The sequence below is a fragment of the Mesoplodon densirostris genome, chromosome 12 (assembly GCF_025265405.1).
Source record: "Mesoplodon densirostris isolate mMesDen1 chromosome 12, mMesDen1 primary haplotype, whole genome shotgun sequence".
Classification (NCBI taxonomy): Eukaryota; Metazoa; Chordata; class Mammalia; order Artiodactyla; family Ziphiidae; genus Mesoplodon; species Mesoplodon densirostris.
This window is the reverse complement of record NC_082672.1, coordinates 46,067,089-46,092,183: the sequence shown is the minus strand read 5'-3', so window position 1 is coordinate 46,092,183 and position 25,095 is coordinate 46,067,089. Positions and strand designations below refer to the sequence as shown.

Sequence of the window (25,095 nt, the reverse complement as noted above, 5' to 3'; positions counted from 1 at the left end):
TTCGTTTCTTTTTATGGCTGAGTAATATTCCATTGTATATATGTGCCACACCTTCTTTATCCATTCATCTATTGATAGACACTTAGGTTGCTTCCATGTCCTGGCTATTGTAAATAGAGTTGCAATGAACATTTTGGTATATGACTCATTTTGAATTATGGTTTTCTCAGGGTATATGCCCAGTAGTGGGATTTCTGGGTCGTATGGTAATTCTATTTGTAGTTTTTTAAGGAAACTCCATACAGTTCTCCATAGTGGCTGTATCAATTTGCATTCCCATGAACAGTGCAGCAGTGTTCCCTTTTCTCCACACCCACTCCAGCATTTATTGTTTCAAGATTTTTTGATGATGGCCATTCTGACTGGTGTGAGATGATATCTCATTGTAGTTTTGATTTGCATTTCTCTAATGATTAATGATGTTGAGCATTCTTTCATGTGTTTGTTGGCAATCTGTATATCTTCTTTGGAGAAATGTCTATTTAGGTCTTCTGCCCATTTTTGGATTGCTTGTTCCTTTTTTTGATATTGCGCTGCATGAGCTGCTTGTAAATTTTGGAGATTAATCCTTTGTCAGTTGCTTCATTTACAAATATTTTCTCCCATTCTGAGGGTTGTCTTTTGGTCTTGTTTATGGTTTCCTTTGCTGTGCAACAGCTCTGAAGTTTCAGTATGTCCCATTTGTTTATTTTTGTTTTTATTTCCATTTCCCTAGGAGGTGGGTCAAAAAGGATCTTGCTGTGATTTATGTCACAGAGTGTTCTGCCTATGTTTTCCTCTAAGAGTTTGATAGTGTCTGGCCTTATATTTAGGTCTTTAATCCATTTTGAGCTTATTTTTGTGTATGGTGTTAGGGAGTGTTCTAATTTCATACTTTTACATGTAGCTGTCCAGTTTTCCCAGCACCACTTATTGAAGAGACTGTCCTTTCTCCACGGTATATTCTTGCCTCCTTTATCAAAGACATGGTGTCCATATGTGTGTGGGTTTATCTCTGGGCTTTCTATCCTGTACCATTGATCTATATTCCTGTTTTTGTGCCAGTATCATACTATCTTGATTACTGTAGCTTTGTAGTATAGTCTGAAGTCAGGGAGCCTGATTCCTCCAGCTCCATTTGTTGTTCTCAAAATTGCTTTGGCTATTTGGGGTCGTTTCTGTTTCCATACAAATTGTGAAATTATTTGTTCTAGTTCTGTGAAAAATGCCAGTGGTAGTTTGATAGGGATTTCATTGAATCTGTAGATTGCTTTAGGTAGTAGAGTCATTTTCACAATGTTGATTCTTCCAATCCAAGAACATGGTGTATCTCTCCATCTATTTGTATCATCTTTAATTTCTTTCATCAGTGTCTTATAATTTTCTGCATACAGGTCTTTTGTCTCCTTAGGTAGATTTATTCCTAGATATTTTGTTCTTTTTGTTGCAGTGGTAAATGGGAGTGTTTTCTTAATTTCACTTTCAGATTTTTCATCATTAGTGTATACAAATGCCAGAGATTTCTGTGCATTAATTTTGTATCCTGCTACTTTACCACATTCATTGATTAGCTCTAGTAGTTTTCTGGTAGCATCTTTAGGATTCTCTATGTATAGTATCATGTCATCTGTAAACAGCGACAGCTTTACTTCTTTTCTGATTTGGATTCCTTTTATTTCTTTTTCTTCTCTGATTGCTGTGGCTAAAACTTCCAAAACTATGTTGAATAATAGTGGTAAGAGTGGGCAACCTTGTCTTCCTCCTGATCTTAGTGGAAATGGTTTCAGTTTTTCAGCATTGAGGACAATGTTGGCTGTGGGTTTGTCATATATGGCCTTTATTATGTTGAAGAAAGTTCTCTCTGTGCCTACTTTCTGCAGGGTTTTTATCATAAATGTATGTTGAATTTTGTCGAAAGCTTTCTCTGCATCTATTGAGATGATCATATGCTTTTTCTCCTTCAATTTGTTAATATGGTGTATCACGTTGATTGATTTGCGTATATTGAAGAATCCTTGCATTCCTGGAATAAACCCCACTTGATCATGGTGCATGATCCTTTTAATGTGCTGTTGGATTCTGTTCGCTAGTATTTTGTTGAGGATTTTTGCATCTATGTTTATCAGTGATATTGGCCTGTAGTTTTCTTTCATTGTGACATCTTTGTCTGGTTTTGGTATCAGGGTGATAGGGGCTTCGTAGAATGAGTTTGGGAGTGTTCCTCCCTCTGCTATATTTTGGAAGAGTTTGAGAAGGATAGGTGTTAGCTATTCTCTATATGTTTGATAGAATTCGCCTGTGAAGCCATCTGTTCTTGGGCTTTTGTTTGTTGGAAGATTTTTAATCACAGTTTCAAATTCAGTTCTTGTGATTGGTCTGTTCATATTTTCTATTTCTTCCTGTTCAGTCTCGGGAGGTTGTGCATTTCTAAGAATTTGTCCATTTCCTCCAGGTTGTCCATTTTATTGGCATAGAGTTGCTTGTAGTAACCTCTCATGATCTTTTGTATTTCTGCAGTATCAGTTGTTACTTCTCCTTTTTCATTTCTAATTCTATTGATTTGAGTCTTCTCCCTTTTTTTCTTGATGAGTCTGGCTAATGGTTTACCAATTTTGTTTATCTTCTCAAAGAACCAGCTTTTAGTTTATTGATCTTTGCTATCATTTCCTTCATTTGTTTTTCATTTATTTCTGATCTGATCTTTATGATTTCTTTCCTTCTGCTAACTTTGTTCTTTTGTTGTTGTTCTTCTTCTTTCTCTAATTGCTTTAGGTGCAAGGTTAGGTTGTTTATTTGAGATGTTTCCTGTTTCTTAAGGTAGGATTGTATTGCTATAAACTTCCTTCTTAGAAAAGCTTTTGCTGCATCCCATAGGTTTTGGGTTGTCATGTTTTCATTGTCATTTGTTTCTAGGTATTTTTTGATTTCCTCTTTGATTTCTTCAGTGATCCCTTGCTTATTAGGTAGTGTATTGTTTAGCCTCCATGTGTTTGTATTTTTTACAGATCTTTTCCTGTAATTAATATCTACTCTCATAGCGTTGTGATCGTAAAAGATACTTGATACGGTTTCAATTTTCTTAAATTTACCAGGGCTTGATTTATGATCCAAGATATGATCTATCCTGGAGAATGTTCCATGAGCACTTGAGAAAAATGTGCACTCTGTTGTTTTTTGATGAAATGTCCTATAAATATCAATTAAGTCCATCTTATTGAATGTATCATTTAAAGCTTGTGTTTCCTTATTTATTTTCATTTTGGATGATCTGTCCATTGGTGAAAGTGAGGTGTTAACGTCCCCTACTATGATTGTGTTACTGTCGATTTCCCCTTTTATGGCTGTTAGTATTTGCCTTATATATTGAGGTGCTCCTATGTTGGGTGCATAAATATTTACAATTGTTATATCTTCTTCTTGGATCGATCCCTTGATCATTATGTAGTGTCCTTCTTTGTCTCTTCTAGTAGTCTTTATTTTAAAGTCTATTTTGTTTGATATGAGAATTGCTACTCCAGTTTTCTTTTGATTTCCATTTGCATGGAATATCTTTTTCCATCCCCTCACTTCCAGTCTGTATGTGTCTCTAGGTCTGAAGTGGGTCTCTTGTAGACAGCATATATATGGGTCTTGTTTTTGTGTCCATTCAGCCAGTCTGTGTCTTTTGGTGGGAGCATTTAATCCATTTAAATTTAAGGTAATTATCGATATGTATGTTCCTATTACCATTTTCTTAATTGTTTTGGGTTTGTTATTGTAAGTCTTTTCCTTCTCTTGTGTTTCTTGCCTAGAGAAGTTCCTTTAGCATTTGTTGTAAAGCTGGTTCGGTGGTGCTGAACTCTCTCAGCTTTTGCTTGTCTGTAAAGGTTTTAATTTCTCCATCAAATATGAATGAGATCCTTGCAGGGTAGAGTAATCTTGGTTGCAGGTTTTTCTCCTGCATCACTTTAAATATGTGCTGCCACTCCCTTCTGACTTGCAGAGTTTCAGCTGAAAGATCAGCTGTTAACCTTATGGGGATTCCCTTGTGTGTTATTTGTTGTTTTTCCCTTGCTGCTTTTAATATGTTTTCTTTGTATTTAATTTTTGATGCTTTGATTAATATGTGTCTTGGCATGTTTCTCCTTGGATTTATCCTGTATGGGACTCTCTGTGCTTCCTGGACTTGATTAACTATTTCCTTTCCCACATTAGGGAAGTTTTCAACTATAATCTCTTCAAATATTTTCTCAGTCCCTTTCTTTTTCTCTTCTTCTGGGACCCCTATAATTCGAATGTTGGTGCGTTTAATGTTGTCCCAGAGGTCTCTGAGACTGTCCTCAGTTCTTTTCATTCTTTTTTCTTTCTTCTGCTCTGCAGTAGTTATTTCCACTATTTTATCTTCCACGTCACTTATCCGTTCTTCTGCCTCAGTTATTCTGCTATTGATCCCTTCTAGAGTATTATTAATTTCATTTATTGTGTTGTTCATCATTGCTTTTTTCCTCTTTATTTCTTCTAGGTCCTTGTTAAATGTTTCTTGCATTTTCTCTATTCTATTTCCAAAATTTTGAATCATCTTTACTATCATTATTCTGCATTCTTTTTCAGGTAGCCTGCCTATTTCCTCTTCATTTGTTAGGTCTGCTGGGTTTTCACCTTGCTCCTTCATCTGCTGTGTGTTTTTCTGTCTTCTCATTTTGCTTATCTTACTATGTTTGGGGTCTCCTTTTCGCACACTGCAGGTTCGTAGTTCCCGTTGTTTTGGGTGTCTGTCCCCAGTGGCTAAGTTTGGTTCACTGGGTTGTGTAGGCTTCCTGGTGGAGGGTACTAGTGCCTGTGTTCTGGTGGATGAGGCTGGATCTTGTCTCTCTGTTGGGCAGGTCCACGTCTGGTGGTGTGTTTTGGTGTTTCTGTGGCCTTCTTATGATTTTAGGCAGCCTCTGTGCTAATGGATGGGGCTGTGTTCCTGTCTTGCTAGTTGTTTGGCATAGGGTGTCCAGCACTGTAGCTTGCTGGTCATTGAGTGAAGCTGGGTCTTGGTGTTGAGATGGAGATCTCTGGGAGATTTTCACCGTTTGATATTACGTGGAGCTGGGAGGTCTCTTGTGGACCAGTGTCCTGAAGTTGGCTCTCCCACCTCAGAGGCACAGCCCTGATGCCTGGCTGGAGCACCAAGAGCCTTTCATCCACACAGCTCAGAATAAAAGGGAGAGAAAATAGAAAGAAAGAGGATAAAATAAAATAAAATAAAGTAGGATGAAATAAAATAAAGTTATTAATATAAAAAATAATTATTATGGAAAAAAATTTTAAGTAAAAAAAAAAAAAGAAAAAAAGAACGGACTGACATAATCCTAGGACACATGGTGAAAGCAAAGCTATACAGACAAAATCTCACACAGAAGCATACACATACACGCTCACAAAAAGAGGAAAAGGGGAAAAAATAATATATCTTGCTCCCAAAGTCCACCTCCTCAATTTGGGATGATTCATTGTCTATTCAAGTATTCCACAGATAAAGGGTATATCAAGTTGATTGTGGAGTTTTAATCCACTGCTTCTGAGGCTGCTGGGAGAGATTCCCTTTCTCTTCTTTGTTCACACAGCTCCCAGGGTTCAGCTTTGGATTTGGACCCGCCTCTGCGTGTAGGTTGCCTGAGGGCGTCTGTTCTTCGCTCAGAAAGGATGGGATTAAAGGAGCAGCTGATTCAGGGGCTCTGGCTCACTCAGGCCGGGGGGAAGGAGGGGTACAGATGCGGGGTGAGCCTGTGGCGGCAGAGGCCGGCGTGACGCTGCGCCAGCCTGAGGCGCGCCGTGCGTTCTCCCTGGTAAGTTGTCCCTGGATCATGGGACCCTGGCAGTGGCGGGCTGCTCAGGCCCCTGGGAGGGGAAGTGTGGACAGTGCCCTGTGCTCACATACAAGCTTCTTGGTGGCGGCAGCAGCGGCCTTAGTGTCTCGTGCCTGTCTTTGGGGTCTGCGTTGATAGCCGCGGCTCTCGCCCGTCTCTGGAGCTCCTTTAAGTAGCGCTCTTAATCCCCTCTCCTCATGCACCAGGAAACAAAGAGGGAAGAAAACGTCTCTTGCCTCTTCGGCAGCTCCAGATGTTTTCCTGGACTCCCTCCCGGCTAGCCGTGTTGCACTAGCCCCCTGCAGGCTGTGATCACGCAGTCAACCCCAGTCCTCTCCCTGGGATCTGACCGCCGAAGCCGGAGCTTCAGCTCCCAGCCCCGCCCGCCCCGGCGGGTGAGCAGACAAGCCTCTTGGGCTGGTGAGTGCCGGTTGGCACAAATCCTCTGTGCGGGAACCTCTCCGCTTTGCCCTCCGCAACCCCCTTGCTGAGCTCTCCTCCGCAGCTCCAAAGCTTCCCCCCTCCGCCACCCGCAGTCTCTGCCCGTGAAGGGGCTTCCTAGTGTGTGGAAACGTTTCCTCCTTCACAGCTCCCTCCCACTGGTGCAGGTCCCGTCCCTATTCTTTTGTCTCTGTTTTTTCTTTTTTCTTTTGCCCTACCCAGGTATGTGGGGAGTTTCTTGCCTTTGGGGAGGTCTGAGGTCTTCTGCCAGCATTCAGTATGTGTTCTGTAGAAGTTGTTCCACATGTAGATGTATTTCTGATGTATTTGTGGGGAGGAAGGTGATCTCCACGTCTTACTCTTCCACCATCTTCTCCTCGAGCCTCCTCAGTGAATATTTTTAAGAAGAATTTAAGAGAAAGCTTTTGGGTACATAGAAGTGGCTGCATTTTTTTTCCCCTGTAAATATGCTTATTGTTGCAGCAAGCTAAATTATGGAACACTCTAGCTAAACTGTCACTCATCAATATAAACAGATTCCCTGTAAATTTAATCAGGAAATTCATTTTGCTTTGAAAGAAGACATTATGTGTTCATTTAAAATTAAATATCATAAGTAATAGGATATATTATGGCAAAAACTATAGACACTGGAACATTGCAGAATATACACTATATAAATGAGAAGCTTATGGATGACCTAGAGGGGATAAAGTAGCATGATATAATGGCCCTATGGCTGCACATTGATGACTAGTCAGGGAGAGACCCTAAGTTAAGGGGCTTAGGATACAGGCATACCTGTAAAATATACCTATTTTTTCCAGATTATTTTCCATTATAGGTTATTATAAGATATTGAATATAGTTCCCAGAGTGATACAGTAAATCTCTGTTGCTTATCTTTTGTGTATAGTAGTTTGTATCTATTAATCTAATAGTCCCAATTTAGGAAACTGGCTTTTTGAACTCAGCATAAATCTTTTGAGATTCATCCATGTTGTGTCTATCGATTCCTCACTCCTTTATATTGCTGAGTAGTGTCCCGTTATATGAATGAACTACACTTTGTTTATCCACTCACCTACTGTAAGACATATGGTTGTTTCCATTTTAGGTTATTATGAAGAGAACTGCTATAAAAACATTCATGTATAGGCTTTGCATGAACATAAGTCTGTATTTTTCTAAGTAAATACTTAGGAGTGGAATTGCTGTGTCATATGGCTAAGTGTACACTTCAGTATAAAACACTGCCTGTTTCCCAGAGTGGCTGCACCTTTTTGCATACCCACTAGCAGTGTATAAGATTTGCAATAGCTCTGCATTTTTGCCAGTACTTGGCATTGTCAGATATTTTAAAATTTAGCCATTCCCGTGGGTACATAGTGGTACCTCATTATGGTTTGAATTTGCATTTCCCTAATGGCTAATGATGTTGAGCATCTTTTCATGCTCTTATTTGCCACTCATGTATCTTCTTTGGTGAAATATCTGTTCAAATTTTATTGAATTTGGGCATTCTTTACATTCAGGGTACAAGCTCTTTGTCAAATAGGTTATTTGCGGGCTTCCCTGGTGGCGCAGTGGTTGAGAGTCTGCCTGCTGATGCAGGGGACACGGGTTCGTGCCCCAGTCCAGGAAGATCCCACATGCCGTGGAGTGGCTAGGCCCGTGAGCCATGGCCGCTGAGCCTGCGTGTCCAGAGCCTGTGCTCCGCAATGGGAGAGGCCACAACAGTGAGAGGCCCATGTACTGCCAAAAAAAAAAAAAAGGTTATTTGCAAATGTTCTCCCAGTTTGTAAATGATCTTTTCATTCTTTTAGCCGTATCCTTCTAAGAGCAAAATTTTGGTATGTTTTTAATTTCCCATATTTATTGACTTTATCCTATACTACACTAGAAATTTTTTTCCAGGTTTATTGAGAAATAATTGACATATAGCACTGTATAAGTTGAAGGCATAATGACCTTCTTTGTCTCTATTCACAATTTTTAAAGTCTATTTTGTCTGATATAAGTGTAGCTACCCTTGCTTTATTTTTTGGTTACCATTTGTTTGAAATGTCTTTTTCTATCCTTTCACTTTCAGTCTTATTGTCTTTAAGACTAAAGTGAGTCTCTTGTAGGCAGTATGTTGTTGGATTTTATGAGTTTTTTATTCCATTCAGTCATTCTATATCTTTTAATTAGAGAATTTAATCCATTTATGTTTAAAGCAATTACTGGTAAGGGCTTACCTATTAGGTAAGGACTTACTATTGCCCTTTTGTTCATTGTTTTCTGGTTGTTTTGTAGATCCATTGCTTTTGTCTCTTATGCTTCTCTCTTTTTAAATGTGTGTTTTGACATCTTTAGTTGCAGTATGCTTTGACTTCTTCACCATGTTCTTTTGTGTAATTAGTACAAGACTTTCTCTTGTGGTTACCATGAGGCTTACGTAAAATGTAATCTTATAACACCTTATTTTAAACTGATAATAAATTAACTTCAATAGAATTAATATACTATACATTTTTACTTCTTCCCGTCACATTTTATGTTATTGCTATTATAAGTTACATGGTTTTTAAATATTGTGTAACTAATAACAGATTAATGTATTTATGCTTATTCTTGCTACATTTTTTAGCTTTTAAACTAGAGTTGTAGTGAGTTATGTACCACTATTACCATATTGCAGAATTAACTATGATTGTCTATTTACCATTACCAGTGAGATTTATACTACCTTTATTTTATTTTATTTATTTATTTATTTATTTATTTATTTATTTATTTTTTAATAGTGCACTGGTTTTATTGATGGCAGAAGAAAAAATTCTTTCACTTGTAAAAGGTATTTGTTTAATTTATTGTATTTTTTCCCCATTCTTTATGTGGGTTGAATTTTTTTCCCCTAAAATCTGTCTTTTAGTTCTCCAAATAATAATATCCACCATGGCTCCATCTTATTCTGAAGGGAAAGTAGGAGGTCTATCAACAGGTTTTGACCAGGATGTTTCAGTCAACAGCTCCTTTCTTCACAAAGACTCTTCTCACATTAGGTCCGAGCCTGGGGAGGTTGGTAGAACTGCTGGGTTGGCCGAGTGGATCGTCTTGGCTGGCCATCACCTCCTCTACGGAATTCAAGAGTTTGGTCATAGGTGGCTTCTTCTTCCCATGCCTCTGTCTGAATGGGCCTGATGTTGCTTAGTAGCACCTCTTCATAGTTTCCATAATCAATGAATTTAACAACTGCTGTCATACCTGAAGAATGAAGAGCTTCAACTTCTGCTCGGTAAAACTTGTTGTCTTCCCAATAAAGTGCTAAACATTCATCTCCAGGTTTCCACTGTTTTGCATACTCCATAGGAATAGATGATTCCAGTACTTTTTCTGGTTTAATTGGCCCAGATCTTCTTTTGGGCCCACTATTGTAAAATATTTTATCATCATAGGGTGTAGCTATGATGGGTCCTGCTGGCTTAATAGGTCCTACTCGCCTTCCCTTCAGTGGCATTTCTGTCTCTCCATTTGGAACACCAATGAAACTATTCGTTCGGACAGGATTCTGGTAATCAGCATTTACATTAAAATGTTTTTCAATTTTTATACCACTAAAAGCTTCATTATTTATTGTTCGTGGTTTCCTATCATAAAAATGATCAGGATTTGCTGTTTGGCTTTCTCTTTTCCCACTTTTTTGATAATTATAATCTATGGATTCTTGAGGAAATGGATTTTCTTTTGCCTCTGCATAGGATAGAACTTTTCCTGATTTGCTTTGCATAGAGTTATCCCTTTTTTTAAATGCAGCATCATTGTGCTGGGAACTTAAAGGGTATGAAGTATCTTTAGTTCTATCATATCTAGAATATGGTCTATCACACTTGATTCTCTCTTCAGCCCATACTTCAGGTCCTGAAGAAGTACTTGGTCTTTCAGAACCTCTGTTTCTAGGTAATCCACTGCCTTCTAAAATTGACTTTGAATTTTGGATGTCTCTTTGAAAACGAGGAGGTTTTTCATTTCTTGGCTGTCTGGTATCATTTCGAGGAAGATATCTTGGTTGATTATTATCTTTTACTCCATTTTGCTCAGTATTTGACAATCTGTGTTGTCCTTGATGAAGCTGCTGTGGCTGTGATTTAGGTTCTTCCACACTCAAAGTCCCCATTTTAGATTCCAAGAAGTCAAATAATGTGCTTGGTGCTGATGGCCTTGCATTTCCCAGTTCCTCTTCATCTTCAGATCTTATTCGCCCCCTGCCTTTTCCTTTACCTCTCAGAGGTGGACCCGTAACAGGTTTCTGTTTATTGCTGTTAAGAAGTACATTCAGTGCTGCTTCTAAGTTGTTGCCATTATCCATGAGAGCTTGCCTTGATGCTTCTTTACTAAAGCCCATTTCTGTTATGTGCCTCAGAGCCTTCTCATCAACCAGTTCTCTATAGACACCTTCATGTTTTCCCTCTGATTTGTTTGACTTTTCTTTCTGTAAAATCTCCCTATTTCGGTTGCCAGCAGCACTCATGTTGAGATTACTTCTAGCACCACCACCACCTCCTCCAAATGTCTTGGTTTCTTTGCTCTTTGCAACTTCTGCAGTAGCAGCAGTCCTTTGCTTTTCAAATTCATCATTATCATTTGGAGGTTTGACAGACAATGTAACTTGTAATGTCTTTCTTCGATCAAGTTCTCTGCTATCCACTTGGACATGAGATACACACTTCTGTCCAAAAGGCACAAAAGGAGGTGGTCCACCTTTGGTTCCAATATTGCTTCTATTGTGTTTTGACAAGCTTCTCTGTAACTCCCATTTCTCAATAAGGTGTTCTACTTCACCACCAAGAACTGTGGTGTTAGAATCATTCAAGAGCAGGAATCCATTTTTTATGTCCACAACGCCTGAAAGCTTAACTTTAGTTCCAGGTGGTGTGTTCAGGCTTATTTTTGACATGTAACTAAATTCTACTGCTGTACAACTTATATGACCATCAGTCATCTGCAAACGCAGCATTCTTGGGGCAGCCTGAGATTCTTCATTATCCTTTGGTGCAGCAACATTGCGAATTTTTTGAATTTGCAAAACACATGGATCTTCAAGCTTTTCCACCTTTCCACCATTGATGTCACTGGGGAGGAATTTCTTGCCAATTGTTCTCAAGTCTGTATTGAGAGCAATCAGGATGATGTCATTTATATTGACTTTGTCAGGAGAACTTGTGCATGCTTCAATGCCTTCATCTGAAAGATACCAACCCGCCTGGGACAACACCGCGCCGGGGACCTCAGCCATGGTAGCTGCTTAGGCCGGGGGTGGTGGGGGGCTCGGGTGGGGGTGGGGAGAAGGCCTGCTGCTTGAGACCAAAAAAAAAAAAAAAAGAAAGAAAAAGAAAAAAGAAAAGAAAAGAAAAAAAACTCCTCTGGTCGGCTCTGCAACTGGGCATGCTCAGTGCGCCCGGAGCTTCCGCGTGCGGGTTCCGCTCGCCGCGTTTTCCAAGCGGCCGCAGGGGCCGGTCTGGCGTGAGCCTGCGAGGTTGTGGCGCGCCGACAGCGGCGATCCGCCTAGGACAGGCCGGGGCCTGCAGGTCGGGGCCAGTTTGTCGGTAAGGTGCTCGGCACGGCCTCTCCGCCGAAGGCCGGTTGCTTTTCGTTCGGGGTCACTTTTCTGAGTTCTACCTTTATTTTTTTATGATGCTAATTAGCATTCTTTTGCTTCCACTTAAAGAACTCCCTTCAGCATTTTTTGTAAGGCAGGTCTGGTTGTAATGAATTCCCTCAGCTTTTGTTTGTTTGGGAAATCTATGTTCCTCCTTATTTTTTAAGGATAGCTTCACCAGGTACAGAATTTTCTGTTGACAGTTATTTTCTTTCTATTGTTCGCAATGTGTAGCCACTTCTCTTACTCTTCTAAAGCAGTCTGTCTTGGTCTCTGAGGTTCAGGATGCTTCAGCTTATCCACATGTTCTAAGATTTTCTCAGTGGTGTCTTATTTTTGAATAGCTGTTAGTTGTTCTTGTGAGGGGAAGTAAAGTCAGAGAAAAACCTATGTTGCCAACTTGATGATGTCATTCCTTTGAATGTATATCTTAAAGAACCACCCTATAGACTTAGCATAAGTGACTAGCAGAGTGGACCACACTATATAAACTATACCTCTAGGAATAGACACTGCTTATTTCTAATTGCAGGAGGAAGTAATCAATGGCCAGAAGAGCAGTATCTTCAGCAGTCTCTTTGATTGGAAAATGCTATTGCAAGATAATAACCAACATTATAAAAAACTTGAAAAAGAATAGATACATGTATATGTATAACTGAATCACTTTGCTGACACCTGAAACTAACACAACATTGTTAATCAACTATACTCCAATATAAAATAAAAATTAAAAAAAAAGAAGCAGTTTTAAGAGCTCCTTTTTCATTCCTAAAATCTGTTCTCAGGAGGTCAACACATTCATCTTGAAACTACTATCACTTACTGAGACTATCTTATAATGCAAAATTAATGTTTATCAGCATCCTTTTATGCTGCTCTGGAGATTATTGTAGGAGAAAAGGGCATTTTGTCAGGTCTTCACAGGCAAGGCTAAATGGGAGAATTGAAGCAATTATCTGAATAATTTAATAAAACTCCTTTTATTTAATTATTCAAATTAAATAAAAGGAGTTTATGTATTCCTTATTTTTCTTTCTTTGCTCTGGCCATGGAGATTTCTTTGCCATCTAATTTACTAATGAAAAGTGACATGCTTTTTTTTTTTTATAGCTAGTAGAGGCTTAAATTTTTTTAATGTTTAAGGTTATCAGACCTTTACAATAATTAGTAGAGATTCTAAAACGCTGCTCCTCATAACAGTTCTGAAGATGACTGAAAAAGTATGATGTAATCTCATGTTTTTATACATTTAATTCTATATTCTCTAAAGAAACTACTACTTGCTCCTAATTTCCAGCTGCCAACATCTGCAATTAGAAATTGGCAAAACAATCACCCTAACAGCTGCTAGAAACATACAGTTTACAACAAAATGTCAAATGTGTTTTGAATGTTGAATAAAAAATACTGTTTTCATTTCAGTTATCATACAACCTTTCTCTCAATTAATTAATCATTCTGTTGAATAGTTTCCCAAAGAGATCACATTTTATTAGCATTCACCACATTTATTTTTAGTGAAGAGATAACGGGAATACAAGGGACATTCAACTGTAAACACAAGATTGAATTACAAAACCTGTATCTAGATGACCTCTGTCGTTCCCTCTAACTCTCAGACCCTGGGATTAAAATCAAAGGAGGGTTTTACCAGGTCTATACAACAAGATTATCATCCACACCCCTTGTGGCCTTCAATTCTATTTTGCAAAGTTACAAATGCTTTTGTATTCTCTTCTACTGCAGGAATTGTTCAATATGCATTATATAAATTCTGGCAAAAACATATTTGTCAAGGCAGCAGTCTTTCCTAAAATATTTCTGAAAGCAGTGTCATCTGATCATACAGGTTAAAGCAGGTGTGTCATTTTGCTCACAAAATTGCAGATGAAGCAGAATTGCAATATTTTTCTATGAGTTGATTTGAGGAATGAAAATTAATGAAAAGGTCTCTGAGATTCTTATAATAGGTGATTTCTAATTCAGAAATTTTCTGTCTTAAAACAATGATACAGTGAAATGAGACTACAAATATTATTTCTTAACTCTAGTTTTTAAATTTCTTTCAACTGCTATTTTGCACAATAGAACATTATTATAATGGAGAGCATAATCCAATTCTATGTCTCTTTTAAAGATATACTTAATTTAAGAATTCTCTAAATATGTTTTCTCCAATACTATAATATTTGAAATTTAAGCAGACTGAGTTATATGGAGTCAAGGAAAGAAAATAGCTGGGAATATAAAAGTATGAATTGTTAAAAAATGAATCTCACCTCTTTCCCTAATAAGTATACACATATGCATGTACACTTGACCTGAGCTATCAGTTTATCAGACAGCAAAGTGGTCTTCTGAACTTTCTTAAGTATATGAGAAATAAAACTTAACAAGCAAGGTCTATTGCTTTGATATGTATAAAATCAAAATAAATATGACAATGAGATATTCATATGTTATTTAGTTGATCCATTTTGAATTGCTACATGTAGTATAGAATTCTTTTAAAACATTGAATTAGATATATCATCACCATTACTAAGAGCAAGTATAGTTCAGAAAGGTTGTATCATTTTCTTTCTTAATATACCTATGTTAGTATTACACTAAGCACTTTTTATAACTCTAATTTTGATAGTAAAGATTCTGCTGATTTTCCAAGTAAGCCTTAAATGTCAATTAGAGAGAAATAAAATAATTGAAAGTTTATCTGCAATAACCGTAACTTTTAATATGGAAATATTCTTCAGTATATAATCTGCTTTCATCAAAATGCATGGTAATATGAATAGCTTGTTAAATACTTGTTCAAAATAGAATGAATGGAAAGATAACCATTTGGTTATCATACCCCAGTTGCGCTTGCCCTATAATTATCCAATAAAATAAACATAAATATACAAAGAAAAAGACTAAAAAGCAAAAATAATATTTAAAGCTTAGGCAAATTATAGTAGTGGGGGTAGTGACTACAAAGAGGATGCACAGAGAAAATTTTGGGGTGAAGGAAATGTTTCATATGTTCTGGGGTTGATGGTTACATAACTTGATTTGTTGAAATCCATAGAACTGTACATAACAAAAGTACAGTTTAATATATACAAACCAAAAAAAAAAAAAAAAAAAACCTGTGCATAAACTCTGTACTCTAGTTGGCAAATCTGTTTCTCACAGAAGTATGGATTAACAATTCTGAAACTGGTTAACATATATACTGGGATTGAACACATAAGTAAATGTATTTTGGGTGGTAGGGGCCAAGTTTCTCTTTGTAATAAAGGGAAGTTACACATTAACAAAAAAGGAAGTCTAGTATGAACACTGCACTGATTCATTAGAGTTGGAGACATTGGTAAGAATTTGTGTTTAGCTTAATATAGAAGAACTGGATTAATATAGAAACAATTAAAGGTACACAGGTTAGTATAAGTGCATATAGTACCCAGCACTGTCTGCTGAGAGAGCCTAGAAGCAGTGACACTCCAGTAGCAACAAGCATACCCCACACCCTAAATACCATTCTCCAATAAAAGCAATAGGGCTCCTTGAAGAATGGCTGGTTCTAGGACTGGGGCAGGGAAAATACAAGATGCGTCTGAATTACCTGTAAGTACCAGAAAATAAGGAAGTGGGCTTCCCTGGTGGCGCAGTGGTTGAGAATCCATCTGCCAATGCAGGGGACACGGGTTCAAGCCCTAGTCGGGGAAGATCCCACATGCCATGGAGCAACTAAGCCCGTGTGCCACAACTACTGAGCCCGTGCTCTAGAGCCTGTGAGCCACAACTACTGAGCCTGCGTGCCACAACTACTGAAGCCCACGCACCTAGAGCCCGTGCTTCGCAATGAGAAGCCACCACAAGGAGAAGCCCGCGCACTGCAACAAAGAGTAGCTCCCGCTCACCGCAACTAGAGAAAGCCAGTGCGCAGCAGCGAAGACCCAAAACAGCCAAAAATAAATAAGTAAAATAAATAAATTTATAAAAAATAAAAAAAGAAACTAAAGAAGTGCTCAAAAAGCAAAAGGATGGGGGACATGTCAAAGAGACACAAGAACCAACCTGAAAGAGCTCTGAATGACTAGAGATGGAACAATTTGAGCAACAAAAAAATGTGGTGTTTTCAATAGATTATAATCCAAAGTATATACATGAGTCTATGCTGACAAAAACAAATGATCGAATAAAGAAATAAATGGGGGAAAAGAGACAAATGTTTCTTACAGAAGAATTCCAAATAGTGTATGTAGATATTCCCCACTATAGGATGTGAAGATTAATTTCCTCTACTCACTAAAATGCTCTAGACTTTGTGACTGATTTCCAAAAAATACAGTAAGAAATGGAAATAATCATAGATTTACTGTGGAGAAACCTGGCAAATGCTACTTTAACCAAGTGAATGAAGATCAACATCACAGTCATGTCATGTGGATATTGTATACCCCTTAATATGATATAATGCACCTTTGTTTCTTTCTTTAATATAATCCGTAACTCCAGTGTGATGGTCAGTTTTATTTGTCAACTTGGCTAAGCTATAGTACAGAGTTGTTCAATCAAACTGTTATCTAGGTATTGCTGTGAAGCATTTCGTAAATGTGATCAGCTTCTGCAATCAGTTAACTTTCAGCAAAGGAGATTATTCTCCAAAATCTAGTGTGTCCGATCTGATGCAATCAGGTGAAAGTTTTTAAGAGAAGAAGTGAGGTTTCCCTGAGGAAGAAGAAATTCTGGCATGCAGTGTCAGCTCCTGCAGTGACAGTTTCCATCCTATCCTTCCTGATGGCCTGAACGATAGATTTTGGACTTGTCTAGCTAGCCTCCACAGTCACTAAGCCAATGTTTTGCAATCTATCTGCCTATCTATCTATCCATCCATCCATCCATCCATCCGTTCATCCTTGTTCTGTTTTTCCAGTGGATACAAACCCAGGTTGGGGGTCACTCTAAAGGATACCTGGCTGATCCTGCTCAAGACTTTCAAAGACATAAAAAGCAAGAGCAGACAGAAACCATCAAAGTTCAGAGGAGAGTAAGGAAAATGATTTCCAAACACACTGTTGCAAATAACTTTATTGATCTCTCTAGAAACATCTTGAAAGACCCATTAACTCTTCAACAGAAAATGGTGAAGGAAAGTTTACATCCCAAGGCAACTTTTTAACCCTCAAAATTTATTAGATAATTTGGGGGATCTTGAACACTAATATTTAATGACAATAAAAAATACTTATTGAAACTGGACCACTGTCTTACACCATATACAAAAATTATCTCAAAATGGATGGAAGATTTGAATGTAAGACCTGAAACTATAAAACTTCTAGAGGAAAACAGACGGTAAGCTCCTTGACAATGGTTTTGGCAATAATTTTTTGGATTTGACATGAAAAGCAAAGGCAACAAAGGCAAAAATAAACAAGTGGGACTACATCAAACTAAAAAGCTTCTGCACAACAAAGGAAACTATCAAAAAATGAAAAGGCAACTTACTGAATGGGAGAAAATATTTACAAATCATATATCTGGTAGGCGGATCATATCCAAAATAGATAAAGAACTCATACAACTCAATAGCAAAAAATCAAATAATCTGATTAAAAAATGGACAGAGGATCTGAATAGGCATTTTTTCAAACAAGACATACAGATGGCCAACAGGTACATGAAAAGATGCTCAACATCACTAATCATCAGGGAAATGCAACTCAAAACACAGTGAGATATTATCTCACATCTGTTAGAATGGCTATTAACAAAAAGAAAAGAAATAACAAATGTTGGTGAGGGTGTAGGGAAAAGGGAACCCTTGTGCACTATTGATGGGAGAGTATATGGGTTCACCCACTATGGAAAACAATGTGGAGGATCCCCAAAATATTAAAATAGAACTCCCATATGATCCAGCAATTCCATTTCTGGGTACTTATCCAAAGAAAACAAAAACACTAAACTCGAAAAGATATCTGCACCCCTATGTTCACTGCAACATTTTTTTTTTTTTTTTTTTCAGTACGCGGGCCTCTCACTGCTGTGGTCTCTCCCGTTGCGGAGCACAGGCTCCGGACGCGCAGGCTCAGTGGCCATGGCTCACAGGCCCAGCCGCTCCACGGCATGTGGGATCTTCCCGGACCAGGGCACGAACCCGTGTCCCCTGCATTGGCAGGCGGACTCTCATCCACTGCGCCACCAGGGAAGCCCCACTGCAACATTTTTTACAATAACCAAGATATGGAAACAACCTAAGTGTCCATTGATAGATGAATGGATAAAGAAAATGTAGTATATATACAATGGAATATTACTCAGCCATAGGAAAAAATGAAATTTTGCCATTTGTGCCATGGATGAACCTTGAGGGCTTTATGCTAAGTGAAATAAGTCAGGCAGAGAAAAACAAGTACCATATGATCTCTCTTATATGTGAAATCTAAAAAAATAAAATAAAAACCCCAAGCTCATAGATACAGAGAACAGATTGGTGGTTGCCAGAGGCAGGGGGTGGGAGATGGGTAAAATGGGTGAAGGGGGTCAAAGGTACAAACTTCCAGCTATAAAATAACTAAGCCATGAGGATGTAGTTTACAGCATGGGGACTATAGTTAACAATACTGTATTGTATATTTGAAAGTTGCTAAGAGAGTGTATTTTAAAATTTCTCATCATAAGAAAATTCGTAACTATATATAGTGATGGATGTTAACTAGACTTATTGTGGTGATCATTTTACAATATATACAAATATCAAGTCATTATGTTGTACACCTGAAACTAATATATAATGTTATATGTCAGTTATACCTCAAAAAGAGAGAAATGCTATTAATTATTTAGGTATAGTGATGGTATTTTGATCATATTTTTTTCCCAAGATACTTTGAATCTCTCTTCTCAAAATCTTCTTTTTGCTGTGTTTACCAATCCTATACTATTATATCATGATCCTTACTCTCCTTCTCTTCGCCTCCCCATGAAAAGATCTACTTTAAATGAGGCTTCAAAATCTTATCAATATCCCAACTTTGCCCTCTCTCCTCAGAGATGCTGTGAATACTACAGAGGTAGCATGCTCTCTTATCAAGGTAACTCAGCTTTGTCTTGTTAACAGGCTCATTTGGTAAACCAGCATTCAACAGAGGATTGAAAAAACTCACTGTAATCCAGGAAAAAGTCAGTGAAAATATATCTCTACTTGTTCACTGAATAAAAAATATTGAATTGCATAGATTAAAATACCTTATAAGTATCTAAGCAGGTAAATGTAATTTATCTTCAAGGAAAGAAAATCCAGTTTGGCCTCAGGTCATCTGAGGCAAAAATTAATGTCCAGAAACAAGTCTGAGGGGCTAAAAAATTCTGCAGTCTATAAATGTGTTATCTAATCAATCTGTCATTTAGGAAACAGAAAGATAATTTTGGGTTTTATTCGGTCTGAGAAAATATGTTACCTGTCCACATTCTTGTAAAGTTATTTAGTTATATACTTCAAAAGAATGAGAGGTAAAGCACAAAAGCACTAAAGAAAAATTTTCACTAAAACAAGTTAGAGGAAAGTTTAAAAAATTTATGAAACAATGCAAATTTTAAAAATTATTCTTAAAAGATAGGATATATCATATAAAATTAATAATGCAATAGTAACTTAATGTAAACACAATAATAACAATAAACATATCAAAGACACCAGACTCATTTAACAAAGGCTAAGAAGTGAGAGCTGGGAACTGTATAATGAAGGAGTAAGAATGTGAACAACTCAGTAGTTTATGTAGGTGACACTTAGAGTGAAATCTCCCACCTGGAGCTGGCATTTAAATAAATATATGTTTTAAAGTTTTTGTTAAAGGAAACACTATTAGAATGAAAAACAAGATAAATACTTCCTACAATTCATTATGAGTAGAACATAAAGTGGGGTGAATAAAGGTGAACAATATTTGTAGAGGCAGGCAGAGGCCATCTCATAAAGGACCATGCACATCATATTAATGTGTTTGGACCCTAATGATGCAATATTTGTTTAAGGAAACTTGGAGTAAGAATGAGGCAGTATGCCTAGTTAGTTGAGAAATGATGGTGGCCTGGACTAGGACATTGACATCAGTGATAGAAGGGAGTGGAGGGTTCTACAAGATATTAGAAGGTTGAGATAGATATGCTTACTAATTAACTGGATGGAAGGGTTGAGGTAGATGGAAGAATCAGGGATTCTGATTTGTTATCAGTGGATTATGAGGCCGTTCACTAGGGGTTGGTGGGGAATGCAAAATGAAATCTGGGCTGGAGCTACAGATATGGTGGAGTCACCCACCTATACATTCATTTGTCCTGCAAATATTAACTGAACACTTCTGTTTGTTAGCTGCCCTGCTGCCTTTGAAAATTCCATGATGAGTAAAACAGATTCAATTCATGCCTTCATAGAAATTATAGTTTAGTTCAGTGCTGAAAGATGATCTGCAGGTGGTCACTGCTTTTCTCCGAATTGTCTGGGGTGCTCATTAAAATGCTAAATCTGGCCCCAGCCTACATCTATTAAATCAGATTTTCCAGTTGATTCTTATGTACACTAAGATTTGAACTCCACTGGTTAAAATAACTGAAACCATCTCACTATCAAGATCACCCAAGGGGGTGAACGCTGTAAAGAGATGAGGGCCTAGCACCACACCAGCATGTCTCAGAAGGCCAGAGGAAGAGCAGTTCAAGGACAATGAGCATCCGTGGCCAGAAATGTAAGAGGAAAACTAGAGGTTGTATTGTGTTGGAAGCCCAAAGGAGGGACTCTTTAATGTAGGAAAGTTTGCTTAACATTTAAAATGCTACCAAGAAATCAGTACGATGAGTCCTAAAAGATATTCGTTATATTTAGTGATGCTGGGGAGAGCAAGCTGGGCAATTGTAGAATGGTAGGTGAGGAAGTAAACATGCCCAGAGCCAGCAACATGTCCATGAAATCCATGAGGAAGAGGCTCAAAGGGCAAGACCAGTGACCAGAATCTGAGGGAGAATTTAAAACACAGAAAACTGAATATTACATGCTGACTGGAAGGAGAAACAGAAGACAAAGGAGTGAAAGGAAAGAGTTAAAAAAAAAATGAGAAACTCTTTATGGGATAAGGACCAGATAGAGGATCTAATATAGATCTAATAAAATTTAATAAGATCTGATAAAGAAAGGAAAGCAGGAAGAAAGGAAGAAGGAATGTGAATACAGGTGGTTCTGTTTAGACGAGTGACCTTGAAGGACATTGGCACCTGTCTCTCTGTTCATCTGTATAAACAGTACCAGTTACTATCCCTGGCCCAGAGCAAGTCCCTAATCAATACTTATTAAATTGATGAATAATTAAGGTACAGAAGATGTCAGCAGCTCATCTTCAATTTCCCTGTAAAATACTACTTAACGTCCACTACAAAGGTGAGGGTTATTTTGCTTTCCATTCTATACCCTTTATATAACAAATGACAATGACAAAAATGGCACTTTTGTAGTCTCGATGGCATGCAGCTCTTCTGTTTTATCCTTGTTTAAGTTACCAGACTGAATGTTTTTGTTTATAAACGTGAGAGGAAAGGGAAAAGCCAAAATACTGAACAACTAAAAAAGCCCATTGTTCTGAATAATAAAACTGCCAGAGAAGGTAAATCGTGTGTCAGTGCATGAATTTATTTAAAGAAGATAAAAGGCTTTGTTTCCTTAAACTCTCTGATAGAGACACTAAATCAAACTCCAAATCTGAAGCAGCAGATATTAGAAGTGAGATGCATGGGTCATTCATTCATCTCCCCCTTTCCTTGATATAACTCAGCTCAGAACAAGGGTAAAAGAGTCAGCTGTATTAAGATGCAAAGACTAGGTCTCCATCCTTGGATGTTGCCAGCAGTTCCCAAAGTAGCAGGCCCTCAAATGTTTGTGCACAGCTTGAGAAACTTGATGATGGTGAGAGAATTTAAAGGGGAAGGGACAGTGGATAACATAAGATATAACATGATTTTCTTCACATCAATCTCTTGTTTTCCCTCCAAATGCAGACCCAAAGTCTTTAGGAGAATATTTTGAAAACGTCACGAAAAATAACTACTTCTCTTCAACTTTGCTATTTTTGAAATTGTCTCCGTAAAAACTAAACAAATATTGTGATGAAACTTCTAAGTTCTAATGTTTTAATTGATTCCAGGTTAATTAAGTGAAACCCTTCAAGGGTCACACTGATGGGTGTCTTTTGGAATTGTCCTAAAATCCACATAGGTATTTATTCCTAACTGTGTGAATCTCATGCTTACATTGTGCCCTCCTCTAAATGGGGAAAAACAATTTAGGCCCCAAACAGGCATTCTTCCTGCAGTGCTGTACCAATTCAGTTTCAACCATGTGAAAAATTACTCAATTAAAGTCTCTTTTCTGAATGGAAGTGATTGCCCTTCCTGGAATAACCCTCCTTCTCTGTGGCCTTTTCTGCAGGGGAGCTGATAAGGAGCTGGCTGGGTGGACAACATGTGTGTGTACAAACACACAACTGGAAGTTAGTCTCCTAGTGTGAACGCTTCTGTACTCAGAAACTTTGAGTTGATGTTGGACAGTCCTTGGGTGTTTGAGTTTTTGTTTTTTAATTATAATGTTCACGCATTCACTATATATTTGTTTAAGTTGCACACTAATTGTTAAATATCCAAAATGACTTAGCGACAAAATGCATTTTAAAGCCAGAATGGGGAGGGGAGTTAGAGCAGTTCAGTCTTTAAGAGAAACTTAATGAATGCCTGCTGGGTGAAGCAGGGATCCGGGAGTGAGTCAGACACAGTCTTAGTCTCAAGCAGTGTATGATCCAGTTGGAGGATAGAGAAGAGGATGCAAAGAATTATAATATAAAGCAGGTGAGATGAGTCATCCAGAGGTACCAAGTAAAATGACTTCAAAGGAGGGAGTGCTTACATCCTTTTGGAACTGCAAAAAAAGTTCAGTTAAACTTGGAAATTTAAGATTGGCAGGCTTCCCTGGTGGCACAGTGGTTGAGAGTCCGCCTGCCGATGCTAGGGGACATGGGTTCATGCCCCGGTCCGGGAAGATCCCACATGCCGCGGAGCGGCTGGGCCCGTGAGCCATGGCTGCTGGGCCTGCGCGTCCGGATCCTATGCTCCGCAACGGGAGAGGCCACAACAATGAGAGGCCCGCATACCGCATTAAAAAAAAAAAGATTGGCTTGAAAGATGAGTAAGATTTTTTTTTTTTTTTTTTTTTTTTTTGCGGTATGCGGGCCTCTCACTGCTGTGGCCTCCCCCGTCGCGGAGCACAGGCTCCGGACGCGCAGGCTCCAGACGCGCAGGCTCAGCGGCCATGGCTCACGGGCCCAGCCGCTCCGCGGCATATGGAATCCTCCCAGACCGGGGCACGAACCCGTATCCCCTGCATCGGCAGGCGGACTCTCAACCACTTGCGCCACCAGGGAGGCCCGATGAGTAAGATTTTGACAGGCAAAAATATTCCACATGTAGGGAATAACATAAGCAAAGGCATAGGGAGCAAAGGACTGCATGGCAAGTAGTTTATTTTGGCTGGAAAATGTGGTTCATATAAAAGAACATTAGGAATGAAGACCAGAATGCACTTTAACCTGGGAACACTGCAGACTAAACTGGTGTGAAGATAGAAATGGAAGGGGAGGCTGTAGCTGGCTCATGGAAAATACTAGAAGAGCAATGCAAAAGAGAGAGATAAAGAGGAACTTAGCCATAGCGGTGACAGCGGGAAAAGCAAAGACAAACATGAAGAACTTTCTAAAGAACTTCTTGCTAAAAACTGGTGATACATTAGATGTGGTTGAAAAAAAACAATTATGACTGAAATGGAGCCTGGATAGCAAGGGTGCTGCCTAACAACAGAGACAGAAGAGTCAAGAGGAGGAATTGACTGTGGGAAAAAAACAGAACCTTTTTGTTCTGAGATTTGATTCCTTTGAATACTTGGTGCGATGGCCAGGAGGAGAGGGGCTCTTTTTTCTGTCAGACATCCTCGTGTCAAAGCCGTTATATTGCAGCTATGGATATAAAATTTGGGGGTCAGTGCTTGATGGTGGAAATTTAGATGGGAAAATGTCGGACTTACTAGAGGGGAGAGAAAGGAAAGAGAGAAAATGAAGTCAAAGGGAATACCAGGTAGTTGAAATGTCAAAAATCTCAGAGAAGTTGGGAACAGGAGGGCTATTTTTGATGCTTAGGTGATCACTGGTGACATTGAGAGAATTTTTAGTACAGAACTGGGAGTGGGGTCCAGAAGGAAAAGCCCTGAGTGAGGTAGGAGAGAGACAGAGCTCTCCTTCTGGTATACAGCTTCTTTTGTGACTTGAACCATGATGTGCTGTTAAAAATGACCAGAATTATGTTAACGTTGACCAAGCATCCCAGTTTGCCCAGGGCTGTCCTATTTTAGCACTGAAAGTCTGCATCCCAGGGAACTCCTCCAGCTCTGGGCAAACTGGGATGCTTGGTCACCCTTACAGCTCCTACTGTGACAGCTGACACTTAGTAGATTTTCAGTACATTATCTGTTGAGTGAATGAAAAAAAAATGCATGTGATAGCACAACAGCTCTGAGGTTCCTTAATTTCATAAAATGACATTAGTAATAGTAGTAACCAGTATGTGAGGTTGTTTTGCGATCAAATTAAATAACGTATATGAGAACATTAAGAAAAACCCATAAAACACTGTATAAATGTAAACAAATATATTGGGTTCTTCCTATTAATTTTTGCATATTCTTGATTTATGTGAAAAGCGTACTATTATTTGTTGAAATTTTCGATACTGTCTGCTTTTTTCTTTTGTCAACTAGCCTCTCATTGCCAGTGATCTGATATTGGCACCGAAATTAGTAATTAATTTCATTTATATGGCATCCAACACCCAAGAGTCTCTAGGCACCTAGCCAAATCCTTTCTTAAATATAGTCATTAAATGGAGGAAAAGAGCCAAGCAAATTCCTAAAAGAGGCAAGTGAAAAAAAGAGCAACTGGCAAATGGGAAAAAAAAGTTATCAATTGAGAGAATTTCATCCACTATCTAGCGACAAAAATTATACCCCAAACTTAGCAGAAAACTGGTTGTGTAAATTTAGCTACCCATCTCTTGACCTCTGGATAAAAGGGTCCCTGAAACATGGATTTTTAACAAACATTTCCAAATTTTTATTTA

At 38.4% G+C, this 25,095-nt stretch overlaps 1 protein-coding gene and 1 long non-coding RNA gene across 2 annotated transcripts in view; one reads left to right on the top strand and one right to left on the bottom strand.

Moving 5' to 3' along the window:
* Positions 1-25,095, top strand: part of LOC132500014 (uncharacterized) — a 143,891-nt gene that overhangs the window by 68,806 nt on the left and 49,990 nt on the right. The gene's annotated exons all lie outside the window — the stretch shown is intronic.
* Positions 9,110-11,561, bottom strand: LOC132500135 (tudor domain-containing protein 3-like). The gene has a single exon (XM_060115023.1). It carries the CDS (start codon positions 11,530-11,532, stop codon positions 9,298-9,300), a length of 2,235 nt encoding a protein of 744 aa, XP_059971006.1. The 5' UTR covers positions 11,533-11,561; the 3' UTR covers positions 9,110-9,297.

Coding starts and splice junctions, on each gene's coding strand:
- LOC132500135 (XM_060115023.1), bottom strand. CDS start 11,532: ATGGCTGAGGTCCCCGGCGCGGTGTTGTCCCAGGCGGGTTGGTATCTT.